Source organism: Drosophila sulfurigaster, chromosome 2R (assembly GCF_023558435.1).
Source record: "Drosophila sulfurigaster albostrigata strain 15112-1811.04 chromosome 2R, ASM2355843v2, whole genome shotgun sequence".
In the NCBI taxonomy this organism is placed as follows: Eukaryota; Metazoa; Arthropoda; class Insecta; order Diptera; family Drosophilidae; genus Drosophila; species Drosophila sulfurigaster.
The window spans coordinates 23,220,498-23,244,636 of NC_084882.1; the positions used below are offsets into that span (position 1 = coordinate 23,220,498).

The 24,139-nt window shown below is 43.1% G+C and overlaps 7 protein-coding genes across 7 annotated transcripts; 4 read left to right on the top strand and 3 right to left on the bottom strand.

Moving 5' to 3' along the window:
• Positions 1–3,087: 3,087 nt before the first annotated feature.
• LOC133839594 (RNA exonuclease 1 homolog) lies at positions 3,088–6,979 on the bottom strand. Its single transcript, XM_062271211.1, has 6 exons — positions 6,702–6,979; positions 5,307–6,647; positions 4,547–5,066; positions 3,897–4,490; positions 3,577–3,836; positions 3,088–3,496 (listed from the first exon to the last, which is right to left on the bottom strand). Exons 1-6 carry the CDS (start codon positions 6,832–6,834, stop codon positions 3,417–3,419), a joined length of 2,928 nt encoding a protein of 975 aa, XP_062127195.1. The 5' UTR covers positions 6,835–6,979; the 3' UTR covers positions 3,088–3,416.
• A 116-nt stretch (positions 6,980–7,095) lies between these two features.
• Positions 7,096–10,559, top strand: LOC133839596 (peroxisomal carnitine O-octanoyltransferase). The gene is made up of 7 exons (XM_062271214.1): positions 7,096–7,284; positions 7,509–7,635; positions 7,991–8,379; positions 8,441–9,238; positions 9,301–9,431; positions 9,715–10,131; positions 10,189–10,559. The coding sequence occupies exons 3-7, from the start codon at positions 8,002–8,004 to the stop codon at positions 10,319–10,321; spliced, it is 1,857 nt and encodes a 618-aa protein (XP_062127198.1). The 5' UTR covers positions 7,096–7,284; positions 7,509–7,635; positions 7,991–8,001; the 3' UTR covers positions 10,322–10,559.
• Positions 10,560–10,583: 24 nt separating this feature from the next.
• LOC133839595 (uncharacterized) lies at positions 10,584–14,082 on the bottom strand. The gene has a single exon (XM_062271212.1). The coding sequence runs from the start codon at positions 13,826–13,828 to the stop codon at positions 11,198–11,200; it is 2,631 nt and encodes an 876-aa protein (XP_062127196.1). The 5' UTR covers positions 13,829–14,082; the 3' UTR covers positions 10,584–11,197.
• A 935-nt stretch (positions 14,083–15,017) lies between these two features.
• LOC133837956 (odorant receptor 59b) lies at positions 15,018–16,555 on the top strand. The gene is made up of 3 exons (XM_062268872.1): positions 15,018–15,896; positions 15,954–16,311; positions 16,373–16,555. The coding sequence occupies exons 1-3, from the start codon at positions 15,112–15,114 to the stop codon at positions 16,439–16,441; spliced, it is 1,212 nt and encodes a 403-aa protein (XP_062124856.1). The 5' UTR covers positions 15,018–15,111; the 3' UTR covers positions 16,442–16,555.
• Positions 16,556–17,218: 663 nt separating this feature from the next.
• On the top strand, positions 17,219–18,947 carry LOC133836107 (odorant receptor 59b-like). Its single transcript, XM_062266418.1, has 3 exons — positions 17,219–18,291; positions 18,349–18,706; positions 18,779–18,947. The coding sequence occupies exons 1-3, from the start codon at positions 17,507–17,509 to the stop codon at positions 18,845–18,847; spliced, it is 1,212 nt and encodes a 403-aa protein (XP_062122402.1). The 5' UTR covers positions 17,219–17,506; the 3' UTR covers positions 18,848–18,947.
• A 335-nt stretch (positions 18,948–19,282) lies between these two features.
• On the top strand, positions 19,283–22,746 carry LOC133836106 (programmed cell death 6-interacting protein). Its single transcript, XM_062266417.1, has 6 exons — positions 19,283–19,635; positions 19,926–20,044; positions 20,106–20,387; positions 20,467–22,062; positions 22,134–22,322; positions 22,381–22,746. Exons 1-6 carry the CDS (start codon positions 19,424–19,426, stop codon positions 22,497–22,499), a joined length of 2,517 nt encoding a protein of 838 aa, XP_062122401.1. The 5' UTR covers positions 19,283–19,423; the 3' UTR covers positions 22,500–22,746.
• On the bottom strand, positions 22,693–24,083 carry LOC133836108 (HSPB1-associated protein 1). The gene has a single exon (XM_062266419.1). It carries the CDS (start codon positions 23,950–23,952, stop codon positions 22,741–22,743), a length of 1,212 nt encoding a protein of 403 aa, XP_062122403.1. The 5' UTR covers positions 23,953–24,083; the 3' UTR covers positions 22,693–22,740.
• Between the last annotated feature and the right edge of the window lie 56 nt (positions 24,084–24,139).

Consider the following 24,139-nt stretch of genomic DNA (forward strand, 5'->3'; position numbering starts at 1 on the left):
AGTTTTATTCTTTTCAATTGTTGCCACATATTATATTCAATTTGATTAGAATTATTGTGTGTTGTTCGTATACTTAATATTTATTATATAACTTATTTTATGTATTTGTTAAATGCATCCAACATTCACTTTAGTCGCAATTAAAACCGAATCAAAAATTTAAAATACTTGAAAGAAAACTACCGTATACTTAATATTTCATATAATTTGAACTCTCATAAAATTCTCGTACATATTCTTTAGTATTTATTTAATATAATTCATTACTTTCGACGACTTCTTTCAACTGCTGCTTTAAGCTTTGATTGAAACTTTTGAAATTCGTTTGTCTACGTCGTATACGCAATATTTATTTAAAATCTATTTTATGTGATGCTTGAGAGTACTCAGGATTCGGCACGCACATCTCTATTGTTGAAATTTTTACCTCTCGTATTTTTTTAAGTGGCTCACTCAGACACACACACACATTCGCACATTCGCATAGGAAAAGACTAAGACACTTGGCTTGGCTTGTAGCTGGCACCTTTTTTTTTTGGGCTATTTGGCTTGCATTTCTGCGTTTTAACTTTCTTACAATAAAGTGATGTTATCTTGCTCCCCCAGCTACTTTGCGGCTTAGGCAACAGGCGACCTGAAGTTGCTACAGCGTGAAATGGGCGTGGCTTTGGAGGCGTGGGCTGAGGGCTGTGAATTTGGAGTTGGGCAGCAGGCGACAGCAGGATCTACGGGAAATTACTCTGTGCTTTATCGTGCATATAAATCTATTTGCTCAGGTGTTTTTCGCTGCTAATATGTTTGTGATGACTTTATTTTGCGCTTACCGCCGGCTTTTCTCGCCTGCTTTACTTGCCTTTACATTTTTTCTCCCTCTGTTGTTTTTGCTTTGCTTTTCGGGCACTGCCTTTTGCCGCCTTATTTATACATCTACAATATATGTATGTATGTATGTGTTTTTCCAGAGGGAGGGTGGAGAAGAGGGGGCGCGTTTTCTGTAGGCGGCGGCAGCTTAACAGTTTCTCGCTAGAAAAGTTGTAAAAAGGTTTTGCAGTATGGCAGCTGGTCTGGTAAGAAAAAGCATACGCATTATTTTCAACCAAAAAGTTGTGCGCTGCTTTAATAAATATATTTTTGGAGCGCAGCGCCAATGCGTCGTATGCGCAATTTGCTTAAATAAATACGTGACGTGCCCCATAGCAACGCCTCACATATACTCTTACGCACACACACACACACTGAGACGCTGACAGAAAGTGCAAATTAAAAGCCAAAACCGTTAGGCTAAATGCTTTAAGCACTTAACTTGCATGCACACAACGACGAGCTGTTGTTCTCATTGTTGTTGTTGTTGTTGTTGTTGTCGCTGGTTAGCTGAAATATTCACGAGTGCACATAAAACGCGACCCAAGGCGCAGGAGCCGCCGCCTCCGACGACGACACCGACGCAGGACACGACTCATAGGACCCGAAATGATTGTAGGCAAGGCTTTTAAGCCTTTTTTTTTAATGCCCTTAACAACAACTAGACAAGGTATACAACACAACTACTATGACTACAATGTGTGTACTACATATCAGCAAAGCACACACACTCTCGCACACACTCTCCCACACACACACACACGTGAACAAAGGCACAACAATGTCGTCGCGACCACAGAACATTTACTCAAGGGATTAACTGTAAAGATCTTAATGCCTCTATTTCGACGGTCTTAAGTATACTTCCGCCTGGCCAGGACACAGCCCCAATGTGTGACAGGGACAAGTCAAGCAGCACTGACTTACCCCACCCTCTCCCTCTTCCTCTCTCTCTCTCCGCCTCCGCTTGATCCAACCCCCACGTTTTTCTAGCTTCTTATTTGTGTTTGTATTTGGGCTTGTGTTTGTTTTGCCACTAGCCCTTGGCTCCTTGCTCCTTGCCCGTTTGCTTCCAGTTTAGGCAATGGTGGCTCCTCTTCACAGTGCCTCGAGCAGCACTTGCGTGTGCTTTGTTTGTTTGCACTGCCTGCGTGTCTGTGTGTGTTTATGTGTGTGGTGAGTTCCTTGGGATTGGGCCACATATGCACATTGTCATTGCCAAGTACCACTAATATTATTTACATTTCGTTAGGTTTTGCTGCCGCTTCTCCACTCCCCACTCTCCACTCGATACAGATGCTTGTTTGTAGATTTTGTAGATGCGTCGGTATCTGTGCCATCTACTTATTCATCAGTTAGCCACACGGTTGGTTGACTACCCTTCGATTCTGTGGGCTTCATGCCCGGCGGAAACAATTACTGAAAATTACTACGGCAAAGCAATAAAAGCACAAAACTTTGTCGGCGTTCCCTTCGCCGCTGCTTCTTTTATTTTCTTTTATTTTTTTGACTAATAGAATTTCACGCTAACAAAAAAGTTCAATACACAAAACTTTTGCGACTTTCATAATGAAACTGAAATTATGAAACGGTAAAATTGAAAAACCACACCATGCAAATACTTGTATAACAATTACAACAACAACAGCAGCAACAGGAGCTGCTGAAAGCGGAAAAGTAACAACAACTGGTAACCAGATGTTGCCCGGGGCAACAGCCGTTCTGTTTGTTGCTCATGTACATAATTGAAAAATATGATGTTATATTGCGGCAATCTGATTAAAATTACATTAATATAATAACAATAACAACGACAACAACCACAGCGAAGATAGCAGCGAAAAGCGCTTGCTGTAAAATTACGGTTTTTGTCCAACTTTCGACAAACTGGCAATTCGTGAACAGTTTATGACGTCTGCCAAACAGAACAAGTAAAGCCACAAAACTTTCCAAACACCTATCGATTCACCGAACAAGTTGGCGGAAAAAAATCGCTGTTTTTGTGGCCACAATTGCAACGAACAGCAGTCAAGCAGTCAATTGCAGACAACACTTTTAGTTTTGCACAAAATAATGCAAGTTTTCCATAATTAAAGGACTTTGTTCAATCCATTTATTAAAAAACGCTGTTTCAATAACTGAATTCTGTCTGTTACTTTCTTTTCTTGTCGTTCCTTTCTTATGCGAAGATGACAATTTCAAGTGTTAGATAGTTCCTTAGCGATCCTCAAATTGTGAAGTTGTCGCAGGTCAGTCAAGGAATTCTAAATCTATAGATGAACTGCAATTTCACACGATAAATAAACATGGGAGTCTTTTAACTTAACTTAAAGTTTATTACATAAATAAGTTACGTTATGTTATGGTCTTAAGGCTCACTTATGGGATACGTTTTACTTTGATTCCATTGGGTTGGACTGGGACTTGGGGCAATAACATCACTTACACATTACATTTTATACGTATTGCGTTTAACTGATGATGATAATTATAATGTAGATATAACTACTGCCCCGATCGCAGCACATTCTGTAATAGTATGCTATGGAGTCAGTTCAGCTTATTTTGTTGCGCAAATAATATTTAATGAGTTGTATGCAGACTTCTGCATCTTCAGCACTGTCGTGACCGGCCTCTGTCAAAGATATTACAGAATAATCAGTTAAAAATTAATATATCATTTATATATATATATCATATACTCTCATCTCTTACCGTTCTCTTGTATAATGCGTTTCAGATTCTCAATGCAGAGAGTTTTGAGAGCTCGCTTCTTCGGTGGCCCCATTTTGTGTGGAAACAAGACAGAGGTGTCCACAACCACATCGTGTATGAGCTTCAACGCCTTTAGATCGCTCTCCAGGCTGTGGCCCACCAGCACCGTCTTGGCATGAAACATGGACATAAGCACGGCTTGCACGTCACGTAAGGAGCGCGTCTCCTTCGACAGCATAGCTTCCGTTATGCCCGAATAGCTGCAACAATAATTATTAAATTAATAAATTGAAATCTTAATTTAAACACACAAAACATACACGGTATTGTAGTCCACAATTTGATTGTCCGGTTTCACAAGAGCATCGTAGACACTGCGTCCGTTGATGTCCACAACGGTCACACGTGTCAACTCGATACCGTGCGTAGTATAACACATTTCACAGTCGAGTGCATAGATATCCTTTTTGGTGGGCGCATAGTCATCGCTTCGCTCAATCGTCTTCACATAGCAGTTCAGTTTGTCGGGATCATAATAATCGCTGACATGATAATTGGCGTAACTGCAGCCAGGCGTGCCCGAAGGCTGCTGACAGCAACGGTGATGATTGTCCGTGAATCCGCGTCGATAGCCCGTACTCTTTGGATGATAGTTGCACATGTCTGTGCCCTGCGATTCATAGATATTCAGATTGAAGACCTTGCCACAGCGTGAGCAATAGCGCTCAGTCTCATTGGGTCGTCGATTGGGACGATTCGCTTGTATGACAGCTGTGCCCGGTCGTTTGCCTGGCCTTGGATAACCATTGTCGACCAGTTGCTCGTCAGTCATTCGCAAGTCGTAGACCATTTTGTAGGCCTTTTCGCCGGGCAGTGCATCAAACGGTTCACCAGATGCCGTTGAGCTTAGTTTTCTATGACATTAACGTACAATTAATTTATTAACTCCCATATAGTGTAATCGACTTACTCTTTTTTCTCCACGCTCCATGATGTAGTCAAAGCACGCTTGCCGCCCAGCATCATTTCATGTGAAACGGTTTTGCTGTTGGCACTCGACTTATTACCAGCCTCAATTGCCTCTTTGCGCAGCTTGTTGACCGCCAACATGGAGCTGTTCTTGTAGATGGGAACCGTGCTGCACTTCTTGAAGACGGCAAGCTCCTCTACCTGCGCTCGCTCCCAAGCATCGGCCAGCTGCGGATAAATGATGACGCACTCCTTGACCATCAGCTCGTAATACTGCATCCGAACGTTGTACGATATCTTCGAACTGCGCGGCTCCAGCACAGGCGGCTTCTCAGCAGCAGCAGACTCTGTTGAGGGTGCCACTTTATCCAGTGCTGCTGTGGGTTTGTGGGCTACACGACTGCCGCCTTTGAAGGATTGTGCTGTGGTAAAAGCGGGTTTCTTCTCAGCCTGCAACTCTTCGATCTTCTTCTTGGCGCGTGCTATGGCCAACATATTGGCCACGGGCGCAATAGTGCGAGCTGCAAGGCAAAATACATATTAATATATAAGCTATTTAAATTGACTAAACAAAAGCTCAGAGCAATGACATAACTATGTTATGCACAACGTGCCGCCTCCTAGCTCTTACCGATTGCGCTATGTGTTCACAAATCAGTCTGTTAGACAGTTAGGACAAAGAATTATGTATAATTCAAAACTATAGGCACACAACGCAACTGAACCTAGGATACTGCAATTTCCTCTACTGTAACGCTTACCTGTGCGCACTGGCGGCGTTAAAGCGCTGCGTGAGATGAGCGGCGTCAGTGTCTTGGCTCTTGCCTCGCGCAGCTCCTCCTGCGCCACACGCACTCGCTCCTGAGCCAGCCGCAACTGCTCCGCATCAGCGTCTGCACGGATCTTCTCCTGGCGCCGCAGTTCGGCGCGTCTATCGAAGATCGCCTGCATGGCGTTGCGTATGTGATTGGGCTTGTGCACAGCCTTAGCTATTTGCGGTCTGCATTTGTCCGCGCTCTCGTGAGCTACACGACGCTTCTGTAGCGCTGCTGTTGCTGCCTCGGTGTAGGCATCAATGTCAGGCGAGGATGCCTTGCGTTTGCGTGTATTCTCAACGCTCTCGTTCGTCGCCGTCGTCGTCTCCGTTGTGGATTTGTGCATTTGTGCAAATTCCTGTTCCAGTTCATCGAAGATCATTTCGCATTGACGCGTAATTTCAGCCTCCGATGTTGACACATCCACTTCAAAGTCCAAATCGAGCTCATCAGCAGCATCTACAGAACTTTGGCTGGACATAACAGTATTTGATGCCTCACTTTTGGGTTTGTCTGTTTTGCTGCTGCTGCTGGAGGAAGAGCTCTTTGATCTGCTGCCGTTGGAGGAGCTGTGTGAGTTGGACTTTGAGCTGGAGCTGCTATGCGACTGGCGACTTTTTGAAGATGACGACCCTGATGTGGATGAGCTGCTCTTGTGTTTCTTATCCTCTTTCCGATCTTCCTTTCGCTCCTTGTCGCTGCTGCTTGACTTGCGATGTGACGATGATGTTGATGAGGATGAAGTTGATGATTTATGCTTTGAGCTACTGCTGCTACTGGAACTGCGATGTTCCGAGCGTTCTTTGCTTCTGTGTGCTGATGATGATGAAGAGCTCTTGCGCTCTTTGTCTTCCTCCTTATCTTTATCCCTATCCTTATCACGATCCCGCGACTTGCTGGATTTGTGTTCATACTTGCGGGAACTAGAAGACGATCGCTCCTTTGGCATTTGCTGATGCTGGGATGTTTCCTCCTTTGGCTCAACAACTTCATCCACTTCCATGGGCATTTCCACCTCCATAATCTCGTCAGTTTCTTCGTTGATCTCTTGCCTCTCGCCATTGGCCAAGGAAGAGGGTATATATTTGGGCGCATTGGTGATATCAACGCCAACTTTTTTGGGCGAAGCATTCAGTGCTGGCTTTTCGGGATGATATTCCAGATTGGGTTTCTTCTTCGGAGCACTCAGAAGCGTCATTTCCGGCAATGGCAGTGAAAGCAGCTTCGGCACTGGCGCTGGTTTATACTCGGGCACCGCATCAGCGGCTGCGGCTGCATCAGCATCTTCTGCAAGCACAGTTTTATCAGTTAATGGACAAAATATATAGGCTTTCGACTTACCCTTGCGTAAATGCTTAAAGTGACAAAAGGGACGTTTGCAAGTTGTGAAGGACGCTGCCGTTGTTTCATCTTTCTTTGTGGCGTCGTAGTAGGGGCAGATGATGCCTTTGAACAGGCCCGTTGAAGGCAACATTTTGCCACTGATTTGATGTGCCCCTCGCTAATTAATAGTCGCTACTTTTATCAAAACAACAAAAAATTGTAATGTTCTAATTATTTTTGTGCCGTGTATTTGCTCATTGCATGAAATTAATGCCAGATGTTTGTAATATGTAGTGTGCAGAGCTGCCAGATTTGTGCAAGTGAGTGTGAGTGTGGCAACGCTGTCTAAACAGCTGATAGCATAAACAAATTGAAACAAGCCACCCAGTAGAAAATGCGATGGGCAAAACAAAAGTGAAATTTAATCGTCACACAAACACAAGCGCACAGCAAGTTTGTTTGGTAAACAAATACAAAGATAACATGCAGTGAATCAACCAGTTCTAGAAGCAATCGTTTCTGTTTCTTAAATAAATGCGAAAAATGCATAGAAGTTCATTTAATTTATTTATGACGTCATAAGTGCAAAGTCCAAACGCAGGTTTGTGCTCGTGCTTGATTTTCAAATGCAAATATCACAGCTGGCATTCATTTTTACCAAGTGTGCGTTGATCTTTGGTGTTCCCCAATTAGCATACACTTCCACACATATGTATGTGTGTGTTTGCGTGCATACATATATATGAACATTAGTAGAGTGTATCGCATGCGTTCGCTCAGATAACTTTTATCTAGCTTTTAATTATTAGTAATCTATTTTTTCAGCCAGCCAAGCAAGCGAACTTTGCTGGGATCCGTGGCATACGCCAAGCCCTCAGTTGCTTTCCGGCATTTGGACGCTGCGGTTGACGGCATTTTAAGCGGAGTCACAACTTAAATTTTGGATACAAAGGTCAGTGTAGCCTATCGTTAACTATCGCTTATTGGATTAATTCTTGGGGCAAAACGGCACTTCCACAGCCATTAACTTATGTGGCATGTATACAATAAAATATGAATATCACACAGTGGTAATTGAATCGTTATCGCCCATACATAAATCCGAGCATCGACCTGCTGTCGACAGCACTTGACTTTGGTACTTTGGACTTGATTGGTACTGTTTTGAAATTAAAATGCTGCTCTCCAGACAAGCCCACACACAAACAGTGGTTATCAGCTTATCAGTGTGGCATATGTTCCATATATTGCTCTTTTTCGATACCCCCAAGAAGAATCGCATTACTAATGACCCAATTCACTTTTAGACTTTAGAAGCATGGATCGCGAAAGCCTTTTTGTTGCAACTAAGGATGATGGCGACACCTACGCCTTTGATGAGACGTTGCCAGCACTGCCGCTGCCCGAGCTGAGCGACACCATGCAGCGTTATTATGCCAGTCTAGTGCCCTTTGGAACCGCCGAGGAACTGGCTCAATCCCGCAGCATTATCGAGCAGTTCCAGAACGGCGTTGGAGCTGAATTGCATGCCAAACTCAAGGAGCGTGCTTCGAAAATGAAAAACTGGCTGGGCACTTGGTGGGAGGATTATGGTTACCATTTGCTACGCCTGCCACTTTTGCCCTATCAGATCATGGCTATGCCTTGCCAGATGAATTTAGTGGACATTCCCGAGACGAGCGATTATATGCTGAAGGTAAAAAACAGTTCATCATTGAAATTTGATTCATTTAACTTTATTTTTTGTCTTTCTGCAGACCCTTGCCCGTCAAATCTATCACACGCTCGAGTTCTGGGATCTGACGCGCAAAGGCACTATGAAGCCTCTTTCGTCGAATGGCGGCAAGATTAAATACTCCTCGGCCTTGTACAAACATTTCTTTTCGACCACGCGAGTCCCTGGCCTCGAACAGGATCACATCGAGAAGCATTTTCTGTCCAACAACGAGGGCAATGGACCCAACCACATTCTCATTGGCGCCAAGGGGCGACAGTTTAGCTTTAGTTGTGTGCACGAAGATGACAGCATTCTGACAGCACCCGAGATTCTGGTGAACTTGCAGCGCTTACGCAGCATTCTTGACTATGAACCAGAGGGCGATGGCGTCTCAGCTCTAACACACGATGATCGCACCAACTGGGCTAAGAATCGTAATCATCTGTGCGAGATTTCCGAGGAGAACAAGCGCACATTGCTCTCGGTGGAAAGCTCAGTCATGGTTCTCTGCTGGGACGAACACTGTCCGAATGATGCAGAGCAAGCCTCACAGCTGTCCATCTATGGTGACTATCATTCCCGCTGGGCGGATCGCAGCAGCTGCCTGGTGGCCTTCAAGAACGGTCACTTTGTGTACACCGGAGAGCATAGTTGCTACGATGGCACAATCAGCGCTAGCTTTGCCACTTTTATGCAACTCAGTTTCTTCGAAGTACCAGAACCCGATTGGAGCGAGGCACACAACACGAAGGTCGTGCCCCTTGAGGAGCTCAAGTTTCAGCTGGACGACACACTCAAGTCGGAGATTAAACGTGTGCTTAAAGAGGTCGAAGAACGGGTAAGCAGCATTGTTAAAACAATTGTTGAAGAGCTTCTATTAAATGGTTTTCATATACTTAGGGTATCGATGTCACCGCGACATTTACAGTGTTTGATGACTACGGCAAGGAGTTTATGAAGAGCATGAAACTGCATCCAGATTCGTTTGTGCAGGTCATCTTGCAATGGACATACTACCAGATGCATAAGGAGTAAGCAAGACTAGACTAAGCCTCAGAATTTAATTATTTACTATAGAACGTGACCCTCAGTTGGAATGTGGTTCGTGTCTTCACTATATGAAATACTTGTTATGGTTTGTGCTTCAACTTTAATAAGCACTGAATGCTATGTCCTAAGACTAATGTAAATTTACAGTAGCGAATATTTGGAATTCGAATTTTAAGATATCTCTACTTATTCAAGTGGCGTTAAAGTTGTAAATTTAACATACATTTGAGTTGATCAACAGATTAATTATGTCTTTCCTTGCAGAATTGCTCCCACCTATGAAACGGCACTGATGCGTCACTTTTACAATGGACGCACTGAAACATTGCGCTCCTGCACCAGCGCCGTTCACGATTTTCTCAAGGCCTCGTCGAACACATCCACAACTGATGCGCAGCTGATTAAAGCCTTCCGCGCTGCTGTCAACGAGCATAGGCACATGATGGACGAGGCGCGCAAGGGAAATGGCATCGATAGACATCTCTTTGGTCTGTGGTGTGTTGCCTACGAAAACAAGTTAGACATTCCGGCGCTCTACGATGATCCTTTGTATGCCAAGAGTGGCGGCGGTGGCAACTTTGTGTTGTCCACCAGTACGCTGGGCTTCACACCCAATGTGGGCTTTGTGGCCCCAATGACCTTCGATGGCTATGGCGTCTTCTATGCGATTACATCCGATGCGTAAGTATAACTAAAACAGCCCAAAAAGAATACAACATTGATGATTTCTCTTTGCAGCATTTACATCAACTCGACTGCGTATCGTGACAGCATCAAGACCAGTGCTCGAAAGTATAACATCATCTTCAAAGAGTCGTTCCGACGCATGCGAAAACTGCTGGAACAGCTGAAGACTGATTCAAATTTGTAAATTACAAGCAAACATTTTGCAGAAACCAACAACAACTCTAGTCATGAAACAGTATGCATTCCAAAGAAAATCAGAAAAAACTTGGGAATCGCCACATTTTAATCAACTGATTACTGATTCAGTTTCTGACTGGACAAAGCTGCATTTCCTTTTTACATTATAATTATAAGTTACAAAGTGCTTCTTTGTGTGTATGTAGCCAATTAAAAGATCAAAGATCATTAAATTCCATAAACAATTTCTTTGGGTTTTCGATGACAACTTTTATTTGAAATTCAATGTCCAATGATTGATTAATTACATTTCACGATAATTCAACTTCAAAATGCAACTATATGTTATGTATGTATATATTTATATATATATTAATGAGTAAGCATATTATGTAAGGACCAGCGCCTCTTTAAACTGGCTAAAATTCATGATATATGCTAAAAGTGAGCTCCATGGCTTACGATTCACAAATTATTCAATTATGCACTACAAAATACGTATCCAGTGAAGCATTTATGATCAACTCTGGGATATAGATAGGTAGCCATTACTAGTTAGTTCGATTAAGTGCTGCTCTATTCACTAATTACAAATCTCGTACTCCTCATACTACGCACAAATTCGCGGAATTGGCTTTTGCGCCTCTACACAAAAAAAAACAAGGGGGAGACAAGTCACAGACCTTTAGTGCCCCCGGTGAGAGAAAGAAATAAACCAAGAACGATCGTTATTCATTAACTGAGGGCGAAGGATTAAGCTCAATCCGTTAAACTAGTGTGTATGATAGTAAGATAGGCCAACGTGCGACGGCATCAAGGTGTAACCACTGCGATATTGCTGATTATGATCTTGCTGCCGTTGATTGTTGGCATAAAACTGCACTCATTCCTGCCCAGGCACCGCCATCGCCTGATGAGCTGCTGCTGCCTGCTGTTGCTGTTGTTCGCTGCTTGTTGTATTGCTATTTGGATCCTCGATAGCAGTCTTGTTGCCAGCTGCTTGATTGCTTGTCTCTGCAGCTGACGCAGCTGCTGATGATGATGATGATGTTGCTGTGGGCGGTGGCTGGAACGCCGGTCGTTGCACAAACATATTATCGATGATGTGATCAATGTTATCTGAACTGCCGGCCTCATCGCTCTTTGGATTCGCATTGGTGCCGCTGCCCGTGGCAGCGCGACTCTTGTGCTTCTCCGATGGCGGCAGTATGGGAATCGCATTGGTGGGTCGACGCTGAGGCAGTACAGCGGGTCGTGTCGTTGTCTGAGCTGGTGACACAAAGTACGTGGTGCCGCCGACAGTATTATAGTTTTGGTGATAGTTCAGTGCAGCTGGCGCCTGAGCTGCTTGTGCCACACTTGACTGAGTTGCTTGTGGCGCTGGCTGCGACTGTTGTTGCTGCTGTGGTGGCGGCTGCTGCTGCTGTTGTGGCTGCTGTGGGGCATAGGCCACAGCTGCGGGTGTGGCTGGCAAATAGGCGGCATTGGCCGGATTGACATAGGGCGCCTGTGGCACAGCGACGGGCACTGGAACCGCTTCGCCGCCACCCGTCACATAGTATGAGGGTGCAGCTTGGGCCTGTGGATATGCTGCGGCCTTTGGCTGTGTTGTGGCAACTGCTGTGGGCGGTGCTGGACCCAATTGCAGCGTCTGCAGCTGCACCTGCAACTCCTGCTGCTGATAGGCCATCTGGAGACGCAACAAATGCGGATCTTGCAGCATTATTTGTGACTGTTGCTGCTGTTGTTGTTGCTGCTGCAGCTGCAATTGCTGTTGCATTTGCTGCTGCTCAGCGAGATGCTGCTGTTGCTGTTGTTGCTGCTGCTGTGTCGCCTCGTGCTGCGTGCGCCGCAGACTCGAGTAGCGCTTGGGTCCATTGCGATGCTCGCCAGGCAACTCTTGTTGCTGTTGCTGCTGCAGATGCAACTGTTGCTGTTGCTGCTGTTGTTGTTGCTGCTGTTGTTGGTTCTGAGAGGCGAGCGCATGCATTTGCACACTGCCCACATGACTTGGATCGTTGCGTTGTTGCACCTGCTGCAGACGCTGCGACAAATTCGATGTGACCAGAGGCGTCTGTTGTTGTGGTTGTTGCTGTTGCTGCTTAGGCTGATGCGACAAGTGTTTCTGCTGCTGTGGTGCTTGCTGCTGTTGTTGTTGCTGTTGATGTTGCAGCTGCTGTTGCTGTGGCTGCCGCTGTTGATGTGGTTGCTGTTGCTGCTGAGATGGCACCTCGTTCTTGGGTAATCCATTTGTTCGATTCGCATTTGGCTTCGCATGATGATAATCTCGCTCCGCACGCTGCTCGGCATAATCGCGCTGTTCGCCACGCGAGTGACTTGAACGATGACCAGACTTCTGCTTGAACTCCATGGGATTCTGGCGATTCGAGCCGCCAGCTGCACGCTCCCTGTAATTGCGATTCTTGCGCTCATCCTGACTCAACTTACCGGCTGGCAATCCAGAGTTGGCTGCACCCGAGCCTGATCCTGGTGCAGTACCCAGCTGCTTCTCCACACTGCCATTGGCGAGGCTGCGACGCTCGCCACGATTCTCCTTTTCGTCGCGCGACGTCGAGGAGCGTCTGGCACGCATTTTGCTGCCGCTGCTCGCGCCGCTTCTTTGCTGCTCATTCAAAGCAGGGAAGTCTTGGGGACGCGGTGGCTTACGCTCCTTGTTGCTGGCCTTCAAATACGCCTGTTCATCCTCCCAGTTTCTTGAGTATTTGCTGGGTCCTCGGCCATAACGTCGACGACGACGCGCACGCGGCGCCGCATCCTCGTTGCGTATATCGTACCCATAGGTCTGCAACAGCTCAGCGCGGGATTTAGGCGCCTGTTCGCTGGCCTCGAAACGATCGTGCGACCACCGATCGCCACCCGATGCCGGTTGCCACTTCTTCATAGTCTTTGACGCCTGCGAAATGGTTGCCGGCTGACCAGCAGCTGGTGCGCCGCCTGAAATACCAATAACCTCATTGCCGTCCGCATCAGCGCTGCTCGGTTCAGCGAGGCCTCCTGGGCCACTGTCGATGGCCGTGGGATCGACGGCTGCACCATCGCCTTCTGTTTCAGCTGTGCGATCGTCGTGCTCGTAGAAGGTGCCACGTTTCGGTATGTATTGGGGATTGCTACGATCTTCGTCGACTTTCTTTTGCGCTTCGCTGTCGCCGGCTGCCGTCGCCGCATTGCGCTCCAAGCCGCTACCTAGTTCATCGTCGTCAGCATCGGCATCGGTTTCGTCGTCGTCATCATCGTCGTCGGTTTCACTTTCTTCATCGCTTGTGCTTTCATCGTCATCGTCGTCGTAGTCTTCGCCCCCCTCAAGATCACTGGCGGTATCGTATTCCGAGTCATGAGGATGGGAATTGCTCGATACGGGCTCCTGGACACTGGGCGATGTGCCGAGCTCAGCTGTGCTGCTGCTGGCACCGCCCGTTTCGCTAACGTTTGACGATGACAACACGGGTATATCGGTCGGAGCAGCCGCTGCTGTCATTTTCTCAATATCGGCCATCGCAAGTTGATATTTCGATTTTTTTTTTCTGCTTTCTTGCTTTTCTCTGATTTTTCTGTTATTCTGAATGCCGTGCAAAACTCCTCAGAACACACGCACTCACACGTATTTTTGTACGTGAATCGCCGTACTCTTTTTGCTCTGTTGTGTGCTTTTTAGAAATTATCGCAATAATGTTGGATTAATGTACATTAAATGTCTTAATTTCACCCAGTTTGCTTTCTTCCACAACAACGCAATCAGAAAATAGAAAGTGTCTAGAGTTTAGAGGTGGAGAAATATCGATAGCATACTCGATATATCGATTATTTTATATATTTTTTCCGGTCATCGATTTTTTATTTTAGAATATTTTATTTTTTGTTCAAAAATATTTAAATTTTATATTCCGGTTTCATTATTGTTTTTAATGAGCCTAGATCTTTTCTCCTTAATAATCAACATTCCATTATGTTGTATCGTAGGGGGCGAGTTTCTAAACAAAAAACCGTCACTTGGTTACACTTAAAATATAGTATATTGGTATATTTTCAAAACACGTGTAAAAAGGCGCTTCATTCAAATTATCTTAATTTAATATTCTAATAAACATGGTTAATTTCCATTTCAAAATTGACAGAAATTTTAAAATATACGTCTTGAACAAGATATTTCTAAACGTTTTTTTTTTAAGAACTAAACTTTCTTCCACCCATTTTTACTATAGGCATATAGTATTTAAGCATAAGCAATTGCTTGTCGTTAATTGAACCCTCAATTTAAATATTCAAAAAACTTCCACGACGAATGGTTCAATTTGCATTTAAAAGATGTAACGCCTCTTTTTTATTTATAAAAGTGTGCAAATATTAGGTAAGGGCTTGCATTCTAAATGTGTTCTAATTGTTAGACGGGCAAAATTTATTTTTTGATACAACTGCCTACACATACCAATACTCATATTTTTTTATGATTGTTATTATTTAATAAAAAAAAAATTGTATTTTACTAGGTTTGTCAATAATCAACAAATAAGGTTTTTAATTTAAAGCATAAGTCTGAATTTATTATTTGTTGGACTGTCTATTTGTACGTTAAAAAAAATTCATAAAAAGTAACGTCTCCAAATTCAAAATTTGAAAGCCTTAAAAGAGTATTAAATCGTCGATACACTGAAGATAGTCATTTTAAACGGTTACCGGAATAAGACAGCTGCATAATAGTTAAAAAAAATTGTAAATTTCAGAAATTGAGTTGGTTATAAAAGACCAGGTAGTTGTTAACGGGTCTCACAGTTTATTAACATGGCGAAGGAAGCATTCTTCAAGTTAATCAAGCCAGCACCGCTGACTCAGAAAATGACATCTCGAGATGGCTGCGTCTACCTATATCGTGTGATGAAGTTCATTGGATGGATTCCACCAAAGACAGGTCCAATATTTTTACGAGGTCTCTACTACTTCTACAGCTTTCTCACCTTTGCATTTGGTGTTATTTATCTGCCTCTTGGATTCGCACTGAGCTACTTGAAGGAGTTCGACAAATTTACACCCGATGAGTTTCTTACTTCGTTGCAAGTCGCCTTAAATGCATATGGAGGACCAGTCAAAAGCAGCATAACTTACCTTAATCTGTGGCGTCTTCGGAAAGTCGAAAATATTTTAGATGAATTGGATGAACGCGTAGACTCTGATGTGGCTCGTAAGAAGTTGCACAAATCGGTGGCAATGAGCAACTTTGTGTTTCTATTCTTTACAATTGTCTATAATGGGTTTACTGGATCTACATTTCTGTCTTATTTGGCCAGTGGTAGACCACCTTGGTCGGTGTACAATCCATTCATAGACTGGCGCGACAGTCTGTTAAATCTATTCATACAGGCAAACTTTGAATACATCATAATGTCCTGTGCCGTAATACAGGATCTACTGTCTGATACTTATCTGCTTGTGTTTATTATTTTGATTCGTGGTCACTTTAATCTGTTAATGGATCGCGTTCAAAATCTGCGCACCGACCCCAATAAGTCAGACGATGAAAACTACGAGGATCTGGTAAACTGCGTAAAGGATCACAAAAAGATTTTAGAGTGAGAATTAAATTTTTTTATTAATTCATGTCTCATATTTATGATTTTTATTCTCAGCTGCTGCAAACTACTTCGACCCATGATATCAGGCACTATTTTTGTGCAGTTTGGATTAATTGGATCTGTTTTGGGATTGGCATTAATTAATATATTCTTCTTTTCAAATTTGTGGCGAGGTTTAGCCTCATGTTTTTTCGTTGTTGCTGTACTGTGTCAGACGTTTCCCTTCTGCTACAATTGCAATTTGCTAATTGACGAGTGCCAGGAGCTTGGAGTTCGTATATTCCAGTCAAATTGGATTGATGCTCCGGCCCGATATAAAAGTACTCTGATTCAATTTATGCATTATGTCCAGCAGCCAATCATGTTCATAGCTGGCGGAATTATTCCTATTACCATGAACAGCAATATCACAGTGAGTTTATCTCTCCATTAGACAACATTTAATTGAAATAGTCTTTATATTTTTCCAAAAGGTGGCCAAGTTCGCATTCAGTATTATTACCGTAGTGCGGGAGATGAATCTTGCTGAACAGTTTAAGTAAACTGATGTACAACCACTCTCTTAGTACTAAATATTTAAATGAATTAATATAATTTCATATTATACTTACTCTTTGAATAAATGCACACGCTATTTCTTTTCTAAACCAGCACAATCGAACTCTTTTATTTATATAATTTTGAAATAAAATATTGGGTCTTAGGGATTCATTTTGAAATTTACCTAGCTACTGGCAATCAACAAAAAAAAATAAAATAAAAAGTATTAGGATTCAAGTTAATAAGAAATATGCTTTCTTCAAGCCGAACTTTAGCTTTAAAACTTCATCTGTAATTTATTTTATTTAATTTTTGCTAATTTATTCAATAAAACTAATTTAATATCTGATATTCTCTGAGATCTAAAAGTTACTTAGGGAGGCAGGCATCGGAATAATGCTATATCGCTGATGATGTTGACCATGATTAGACTTTGTCGCCAATACTTGAGTCAACAAGCATAAAATCACTCTATTATAGTATATTTAAAGCAATAAGACCAATTTTCATGTTTATTGTACACATGTCGATAATTATACCTTCAATTTACACAAAACGATTCCCAGCCCAAATTGCTCAATTTGCAGTTGAAAACAAGCAACACCTCCTTTTAATAATTAAAGTGTGCGATTGTTAGGCAAGGACTTGCATTCAAAATGGGATTTATTATCCTATATTTGGCAGCTAGTATTATTTTGTTTATAACTTTTGTGTATCATCAAATGTTTAATATTTTACTTTTTAATATAATTTACAGTTTCACTTGGAAAGGTAGTTTTTAAATAGCGAATTCATTTCATTTTAATTTTTCGACAATCAGTTTGTATTGATTGTGAATTAATTAAATAATAGACAATCATAAAATGTAACGTATTGCGACAATTGCAGAAAGGGTATTTAAGTTTCGCTGAGCTACTTTCAACATCACTTTTCTCTCTAATTATAGGATTTGAAAAACTGTTATGGAAAAGAGACAGCTGCCGAATTGTCAAAATTCTTGCAATTTCACTAATTGAGTTGGCTATAAAAGACCAGATACTTGAAAGCTCAGGTAACAGTTTGTCAAGATGGCGAAGGAAGCATTCTTCAAGTATATCAACTCAGCACCGGAGACTCAGAAGGTTACATCTCGAGATGGATGCATTTATATGTATCGTCTGATGAAGTTCATTGGCTGGATTCCACCTAAGACAGGTCCAATCTTTTTGAGAGGTCTTTACTATTTCTACAGCGTTTTAACCTACACACTTGGAGTTGTTTATCTGCCTTTTGGATTCGCTCTCAGCTACATAAAGGAGTTCGACAATTTTACACCCGATGAGTTCCTCACATCGTTGCAGGTGGCCATCAATACTTTTGGAGGAACAGTAAAGTGTAGCATTACATATATTAATTTATGGCGGCTTCGTAAAGTCGAAATTATATTAAATGAGCTGGACAAACGTATTGAGACGGATGTGGCTCGTAAGAAAATGCATGAGTCAATATCCCTAAGCAACTATATATTCCTGATCTTTACAATACTTTACAACGGATATGCTGGATCCACATTTCTGTCTTATTTGGCCAGTGGCAGACCACCTTGGTCGTTGTATAATCCATTGATAGATTGGCATGAAAGTCTACTAAATCTAGTCATACAAGCTAACTTCGAATACATTGTGATGACCTTTGCTGTAATACAACATCAGCTATCTGACACTTATCTGGTTGTGTTTATTATTTTAATTCGAGGCCATTTTAATCTGTTAATGGATCGTGTTCAAAATCTACGTACCGACCCTAATAAGACAGACGAACAAAACTACGAGGATCTGGTTAACTGCGTTAAGGATCACAAAAAGATTTTAGAGTGAGAATTAAATATTTTCATTAATTCATGTCTCATATTTATGATTCTTATTTTCAGATGCTGCAAAATACTTCGTCCAATGATTTCAGGCACTATTTTTGTACAGTTTGGTTTAATTGGATCTGTCTTGGGATTGACATTAATTAACATATTCTTTTTCTCCAATTTGTGGCGTGGGATGGCCTGTTGTTTGTTTGTTGTTGCTGTGTTAAGTGAGACATTTCCCTTCTGCTACAATTGCAATTTGCTAATTGACGAGTGCCAGGAGCTTGGAGTTCGTATATTCCAGTCAAATTGGACCGATGCTCCGGCCCGATATAAAAGCACTCTGATTCAATTTATGCAACACGTCCAGCAGCCAATCATGTTCATTGCTGGCGGAATTATTCCTATTACAATGAACAGTAATATCACAGTGAGTTCATCTTTCAAACTTAAACTTAAACTATGTATATGGTATTAAAATGTTCTTATTATTTCCCAAAAGGTGGCGAAGTTTGCATTCAGCATTATTACCATAGTAAAGGAAATGAATCTGGCAGAACAATTTAAATAAAATAGCAATATTGTACCTATATGTATATAAGTAATTTAATATGCTTTCATATAAGACTTAGAAGCTCAATAAATACTCACTCTATTTTTTTTAGTAGACAGCACAATCATAATTTTTAATTATCTTATTTTATTATTGCAATAAAGAACTATTTCAAAATGGTTCATGGGCAAGTATGTCATTCTGAATGACAACTTTGAAGCATTTGAACTAATTATGTATTACCGCATAACAAATTGCAACCATTTTTTTTAACACAGAAAATGGCAGGACATTTTTTTATACCGAAAAAAAACTTTAACCTAGTAATTTAAACAAAAAAATGCGCCAATAAATTGGTAGTCACTTTGTGGGACCTCTATTTCTTTCCGTTAAATATACTTTTTAACACCATAATCTAGAAGTAAAAGCATATTTTAAAATTATGGTCACACTGCGAGCCGCAGCTGTTGATGGACAACGGGCAGAGCAAAAGCTATTGTGAATTCCATCAGCAAATTAAATTTACCAAGTGCTTTTAGTGTAAAAAATCATTGTGAATATATTTTTGTACAACAACAAAAGAAATTAGAAAAAATGTCAAAATTATTGGCTATTCCGTTGAAAAAGCCATCCGAAGTGGATGTAGTGAAGCCTCTGAACAATTTGATACAAAGCACCTACAATGGTGCTTCAGCGGAGGAGAAGTCGCAGTATGCTGAGGCAGTAAATGACTTTTCAAAGCAACGCAATACGGCGATTTGGAAGTTCTTCGAGAAGTATGAGGCTTCGCTGGAAGTCGTTTATGCGTAAGTCTTTTGTGCGAAAAGAAAAGAAAGTTGGGAAATAACAAAGGGGGTCTTATGCTTAAAGACTCCTGTGGGTTCGATGACTCATGCCTAATGTTAGAAACATTAAATACAGTAGTATTAGTAGTAGTTTAATCAAAGCGCCGCATACACGCATTTATAGACGTGTGTTTCGGTGTGTGTGACTCATTGCGGGTTAGAGAGAAAGAGAGCGAGACGTAAACAAGAGAATGGATGACGCAGTCTTTAATTGTATATCACTTAAATTACTGTTTTTGTTATTTTTGCAGCTACTACGATCAGATATGCGCACTGGAAACAAAAATTGCTGCCAGTGAGCTGCAAATACCGTTCAAGTGGAAAGATGCCTTCGACAAGGGCTCAATTTTCGGTGGCAAAATAAGCTTGAGTAAATTTTGTCTGTAATATAATAAAAAAAAACTGGTTCTAACCACACGTCTTTCTTTCAGCTCATACCTCAATTCTGTTCGAGAAGGTATGTGTACTATTCAACATTGCTGCCTTGCAAAGCAGTGTTGCTGCCAGCCAGCACCTGGACACAGACGAGGGCCTCAAACTCGCCATTAAGCTGCTGCAGCAGAGTGCAGGCATCTTTCAGTACCTGAAAGGTGCCACGCCCGCCGCAGTGCCATCGGAGCCTACTCCGGACTTAAGCCAAGACACGCTGATTGTGCTGCAGGCATTGATGGTGGCCCAAGCCCAGGAAGTATTCATCCTCAAGGCCATTAAAGGTAAGTCTCAAGAATTATATATAGAACATAATTTCGATAGTTGTAACTACATTTAATAATCTAAAATTTAACATCACAGATAATATGAAGGATCAGATCATTGCCAAGCTCTGCTGCCAGGGCGAAGAGTTCTATGCGGACGTGCTGCGTGCCATGCAAAAAGAGTCGGTGCGCAATGTTTGGGAGAAGGAATGGATACCCACAGTAGCTGGCAAACAGGCTGGTCTGCATGCACTTACCCAGCTGTATCAGAGCTTGGCTTGCCGTGCGGCCAAGAAGATTGGCGAGGAGATTGCCCGCCTGCGCAATGCCATCGATTTGTTCAAGGCGGCGCAAACACGTGGCGGCAACGAGAGCTACCTGGATGAGTATTTCAGTCGTGCCAAGCGCAATCTGGCCGAGTCCACCAAGGACAATGAGTTCATCTACAATGAAATGATTCCGGAGCTTAGCACTTTGGCCTCGCCTGGCAAAGCACAGTTAGCAAAGCCGCTCCCCATTGGAGTCCCCATGGCAAGCAACTTTAAGGACATCTTCACCAATCTGGTGCCTGTTGAACTGCACCGTGCGCTGACTGCATCGGATATGCGTAAGAACGAGATTGTCAATGGCGAAATCATGAAGTTGCGCGAATCTACGCAAACTTTGAATGCTGTGTTGGCTAGCCTTAATTTGCCGGCTGCTGTTGAGGCCACAGATAGCAACAGTGGCTTGCCACCATCGTTGCGCGAGAAGGCTACCGAGGTGCGTGATAAGGGCGGCATTGAGAATATACAGACCATGTTGAAGGATTTGCCCGAGTTGCTCAATCGCAATCGTGAAATTCTCGATGAGACCGAACGGTTGTTGGATGAGGAACGCGATTCGGACAATCAGTTGCATGCTCAGTTTAAGGAGCGCTGGACTCGCATTAGTTCTGATAAGCTGACGGAAATGTTCCGCACAAATTCAAAGAAATATCGCGAGGTGATCAACAATGCCATCGAGGCCGATAAGGTGGTGCGTCAGAAGTTCGAGGCCAATCAAAAGGGCATCGAGCTGCTCTCACTGCCCCCCGAGCAAATACAACAGTCATTGCCCTCGGCCAGTGGCAGTGTGGATCAAAGCTGCTCCAGTGTGCAGCGTTTGAAGCAACTAATGGAAGCTGTGGATACCATTAAGGCGGAACGCGATGCTGTCGAATCCGAACTCAAATCGGCCACGTTCAACATGAAGGATGAGTTCTTGCATGCCCTGCAAAAGGATGGTGCCATTGATGAGCCCGCCTTGTCTCTAGCACGCATTGGCCAGACCTTGAGTCCATTGCAGGCTCAAGTGAAGGAGAGTGTGGAGCGTCAGCAAACTTTGGTGGCGGACATTCAAAGTGCGCACGGAGCCTTTGTCTCGGAGACGGGTAATTGCGGCAGCTCACGCGATAAGCTGTATCAGGAGTTGGCCACGGCATACGATAGCTACATCGAGTTGTCGGGCAATCTGCAGGAGGGCACCAAATTCTACAATGACCTCACACAGCTGCTCGTTGTTTTCCAAAACAAAATCAGTGATTTTGTGTTTGCCCGCAAAACCGAGAAGGAAGAATTGCTCAAGGATCTGACCACAGAATCCAGCCGCCAGGCTCCACCAGCCACACCGGCATTGCCATCACACTACGCCTCCACCTCGGGCAGTGGCAGCGGTTCGTAGTCTTTGTAAATCAATTCCAGCTGTATTTTACTAATTGAATTGTTCTCTTTAATCATTCTGTAGACATTCCAAGCACACCTGCTAGTGCTCCAGGTGCACCGCCAGCTATGACACCACAACAAGTGCCGTATCCAGCCCAAGTGCATATGCCGGTGCCATATGGCGCATCCGCAAATGTGCCGTATCCCACCTACGTGCCACCTCCCATGCCGCAGAGCTTTAATCCCTATGCCACATTGCCATACCCAGGCAGTAAGTAAACTAATCTTGCAACGTTTAAGAAATATTACTAAATAATAATCGTTTTCAGATTATCAATATGCTGGTGGCTTCCCTCAGGGACCTCCACCAGGCAGCTATGGCACCTATCCCGGCAGTTATGCCAATCAACATGGAGGTTACCCCAACCAGAAGCCACCCGGCTGGTAGATGTCCAACTCCCTCCCACACCATATGCACTGTGTTTAGCCCAGCAGCTGTACTGCAAATATGTTAATCGTGAATCTAGATTCTATATGGAAACCAAATTGGCAATGGCATTTAATGCGCTCTCCATTTTGGTTTTTTTATTGTTTGAAATTGTATGAAAAAAACCAGGTTGAATTATTCTCGGATTTTATTCTCTAATCTCATATGCGTATCACAAAATAAACGTACCGTTCATTTAGCGCTATAAGTTTCCACTGTTTCCCAATCTTCGAAACAATTCCCGTTTAACGCCCGCAATGCAGCGTGGTGCACACATACTATTGATAAGTAGTTCCAGCGTTGAGCTAATGACGTTGCTCTCTAAATTGCTGTTTGTGGCGAGTGCTGCGTCTTTAGGTGCTTCGTGTCGCATAGAATTATTCTGTATCAGCAGATTATATGCCTCCTTGGACATCACATCCAGTGCTCGCACTCGTATCCCAATGCTACTGATGACCTGGGTAACTTCGTTTTGATTCATGTACTCGGCATCCCACAGTTTGCGTTTGCTTACGGTGGTCTGATTGTGAACGGCGCTCTCGAAGAGGCTGAAGAGCGAACTGGCTTTCTCGACAATTTCCTCGAGTTGGTTGGGATTCAACAGATACTTCTTTAGCTGCTCACTTTCGCCTTTGACGAAGCTCTCGATGATATGCTTCACTATCAACTCGTCCAGTGTGAAATCCAAGTCTGTCTTAAGCGGCACCCAATAGTTAATGCTTAGTGACATCTCGTCTGCCTCCACATAGTGCCACCAATGGCGTGGCACTATCAACACATCGCCAGCGTTCAGCACACAATGATAGGCCTGTGATTGGAACTTTTCGTAGTGGCTCAACTTGTTGGGAGCGGGAGCATAGAAGTTCTCTAAGCAGTAGACGCTGGACTCTTCGTAAGGAATACGTGTGCTTTGCAGCGCTGTTTCTGGAGGGAATAGCAACCAGGATTTACTACCGTACACTTGGACCACTATATTGATACCATAGGTGTCATAATGGCAGGGTGTATTGGCATGCTTAGAGCCCAGCCACAAGCTGAAATCGTTCTGATGTTCGGCAAATCCGAAACGCTTAAAATCGATGCCCTGCCAGCAGCTCGGAGGCAGCTCATCGGTACGTTTGTATTGATAAGCCGCCCAATCGAATTTGGCCTTCTTGTTGTCTTCGCTCTTGGAGTACTCGTTGAGGAATTGCTGCATGGACATGTCAAAGCGTTTTCGTTTACGTTCCCATTGGGGTGTTTCACAGTCTGCGATGTCCATGCTCTCAAATGTGGGTATATCCGAGGCATCCTTGTCGAAGCGGGTGCACCAATCTTTTAGCGATCCGTCGAAACATTCCCAGTTCACGGGAAAGTCCTTGAGGACCAGAGGCACATTTGTGTTCAAGATAATGTCACGTAGTTTGGCGTTCATAAATAAAAATAATGTATCAACTTTCTGATAAGCTAAGCTCTCTACGTTGACACGTTTTTAATATCTGAAATTTATCAAATACAAATATTTTTAAAGCTAATGTTTTGGCTTTTTATTACGCCGGTGCTAAAATCAGCTGTTAATATTCTCAACTGATATGAATCGATAATCAAAATATCGTACTATG

Excerpts from the sequence above, each read along its gene's own strand:
- LOC133839594 (XM_062271211.1), bottom strand. The coding sequence starts at position 6,834 with ATGTTGCCTTCAACGGGCCTGTTCAAAGGCATCATCTGCCCCTACTAC. Across the intron at positions 4,491-4,546 it reads TGGAGCGTGGAGAAAAAAGA|AAAACTAAGCTCAACGGCAT; the intron begins GTAAGTCGATTA and ends TTAATGTCATAG. Across the intron at positions 3,497-3,576 it reads ACGCATTATACAAGAGAACG|AGGCCGGTCACGACAGTGCT; the intron begins GTAAGAGATGAG and ends TATCTTTGACAG.
- LOC133839596 (XM_062271214.1), top strand. The coding sequence starts at position 8,002 with ATGGATCGCGAAAGCCTTTTTGTTGCAACTAAGGATGATGGCGACACC. Across the intron at positions 8,380-8,440 it reads CGAGCGATTATATGCTGAAG|ACCCTTGCCCGTCAAATCTA; the intron begins GTAAAAAACAGT and ends GTCTTTCTGCAG. Across the intron at positions 10,132-10,188 it reads TATGCGATTACATCCGATGC|CATTTACATCAACTCGACTG; the intron begins GTAAGTATAACT and ends TTCTCTTTGCAG.
- LOC133839595 (XM_062271212.1), bottom strand. The coding sequence starts at position 13,828 with ATGGCCGATATTGAGAAAATGACAGCAGCGGCTGCTCCGACCGATATA.
- LOC133837956 (XM_062268872.1), top strand. The coding sequence starts at position 15,112 with ATGGCGAAGGAAGCATTCTTCAAGTTAATCAAGCCAGCACCGCTGACT. Across the intron at positions 15,897-15,953 it reads GATCACAAAAAGATTTTAGA|CTGCTGCAAACTACTTCGAC; the intron begins GTGAGAATTAAA and ends TTTTATTCTCAG. Across the intron at positions 16,312-16,372 it reads CCATGAACAGCAATATCACA|GTGGCCAAGTTCGCATTCAG; the intron begins GTGAGTTTATCT and ends TTTTTCCAAAAG.
- LOC133836107 (XM_062266418.1), top strand. The coding sequence starts at position 17,507 with ATGGCGAAGGAAGCATTCTTCAAGTATATCAACTCAGCACCGGAGACT. Across the intron at positions 18,292-18,348 it reads GATCACAAAAAGATTTTAGA|ATGCTGCAAAATACTTCGTC; the intron begins GTGAGAATTAAA and ends TCTTATTTTCAG. Across the intron at positions 18,707-18,778 it reads CAATGAACAGTAATATCACA|GTGGCGAAGTTTGCATTCAG; the intron begins GTGAGTTCATCT and ends ATTTCCCAAAAG.
- LOC133836106 (XM_062266417.1), top strand. The coding sequence starts at position 19,424 with ATGTCAAAATTATTGGCTATTCCGTTGAAAAAGCCATCCGAAGTGGAT. Across the intron at positions 20,045-20,105 it reads CGGTGGCAAAATAAGCTTGA|CTCATACCTCAATTCTGTTC; the intron begins GTAAATTTTGTC and ends TCTTTCTTTCAG. Across the intron at positions 22,063-22,133 it reads CACCTCGGGCAGTGGCAGCG|ACATTCCAAGCACACCTGCT; the intron begins GTTCGTAGTCTT and ends ATCATTCTGTAG.
- LOC133836108 (XM_062266419.1), bottom strand. The coding sequence starts at position 23,952 with ATGAACGCCAAACTACGTGACATTATCTTGAACACAAATGTGCCTCTG.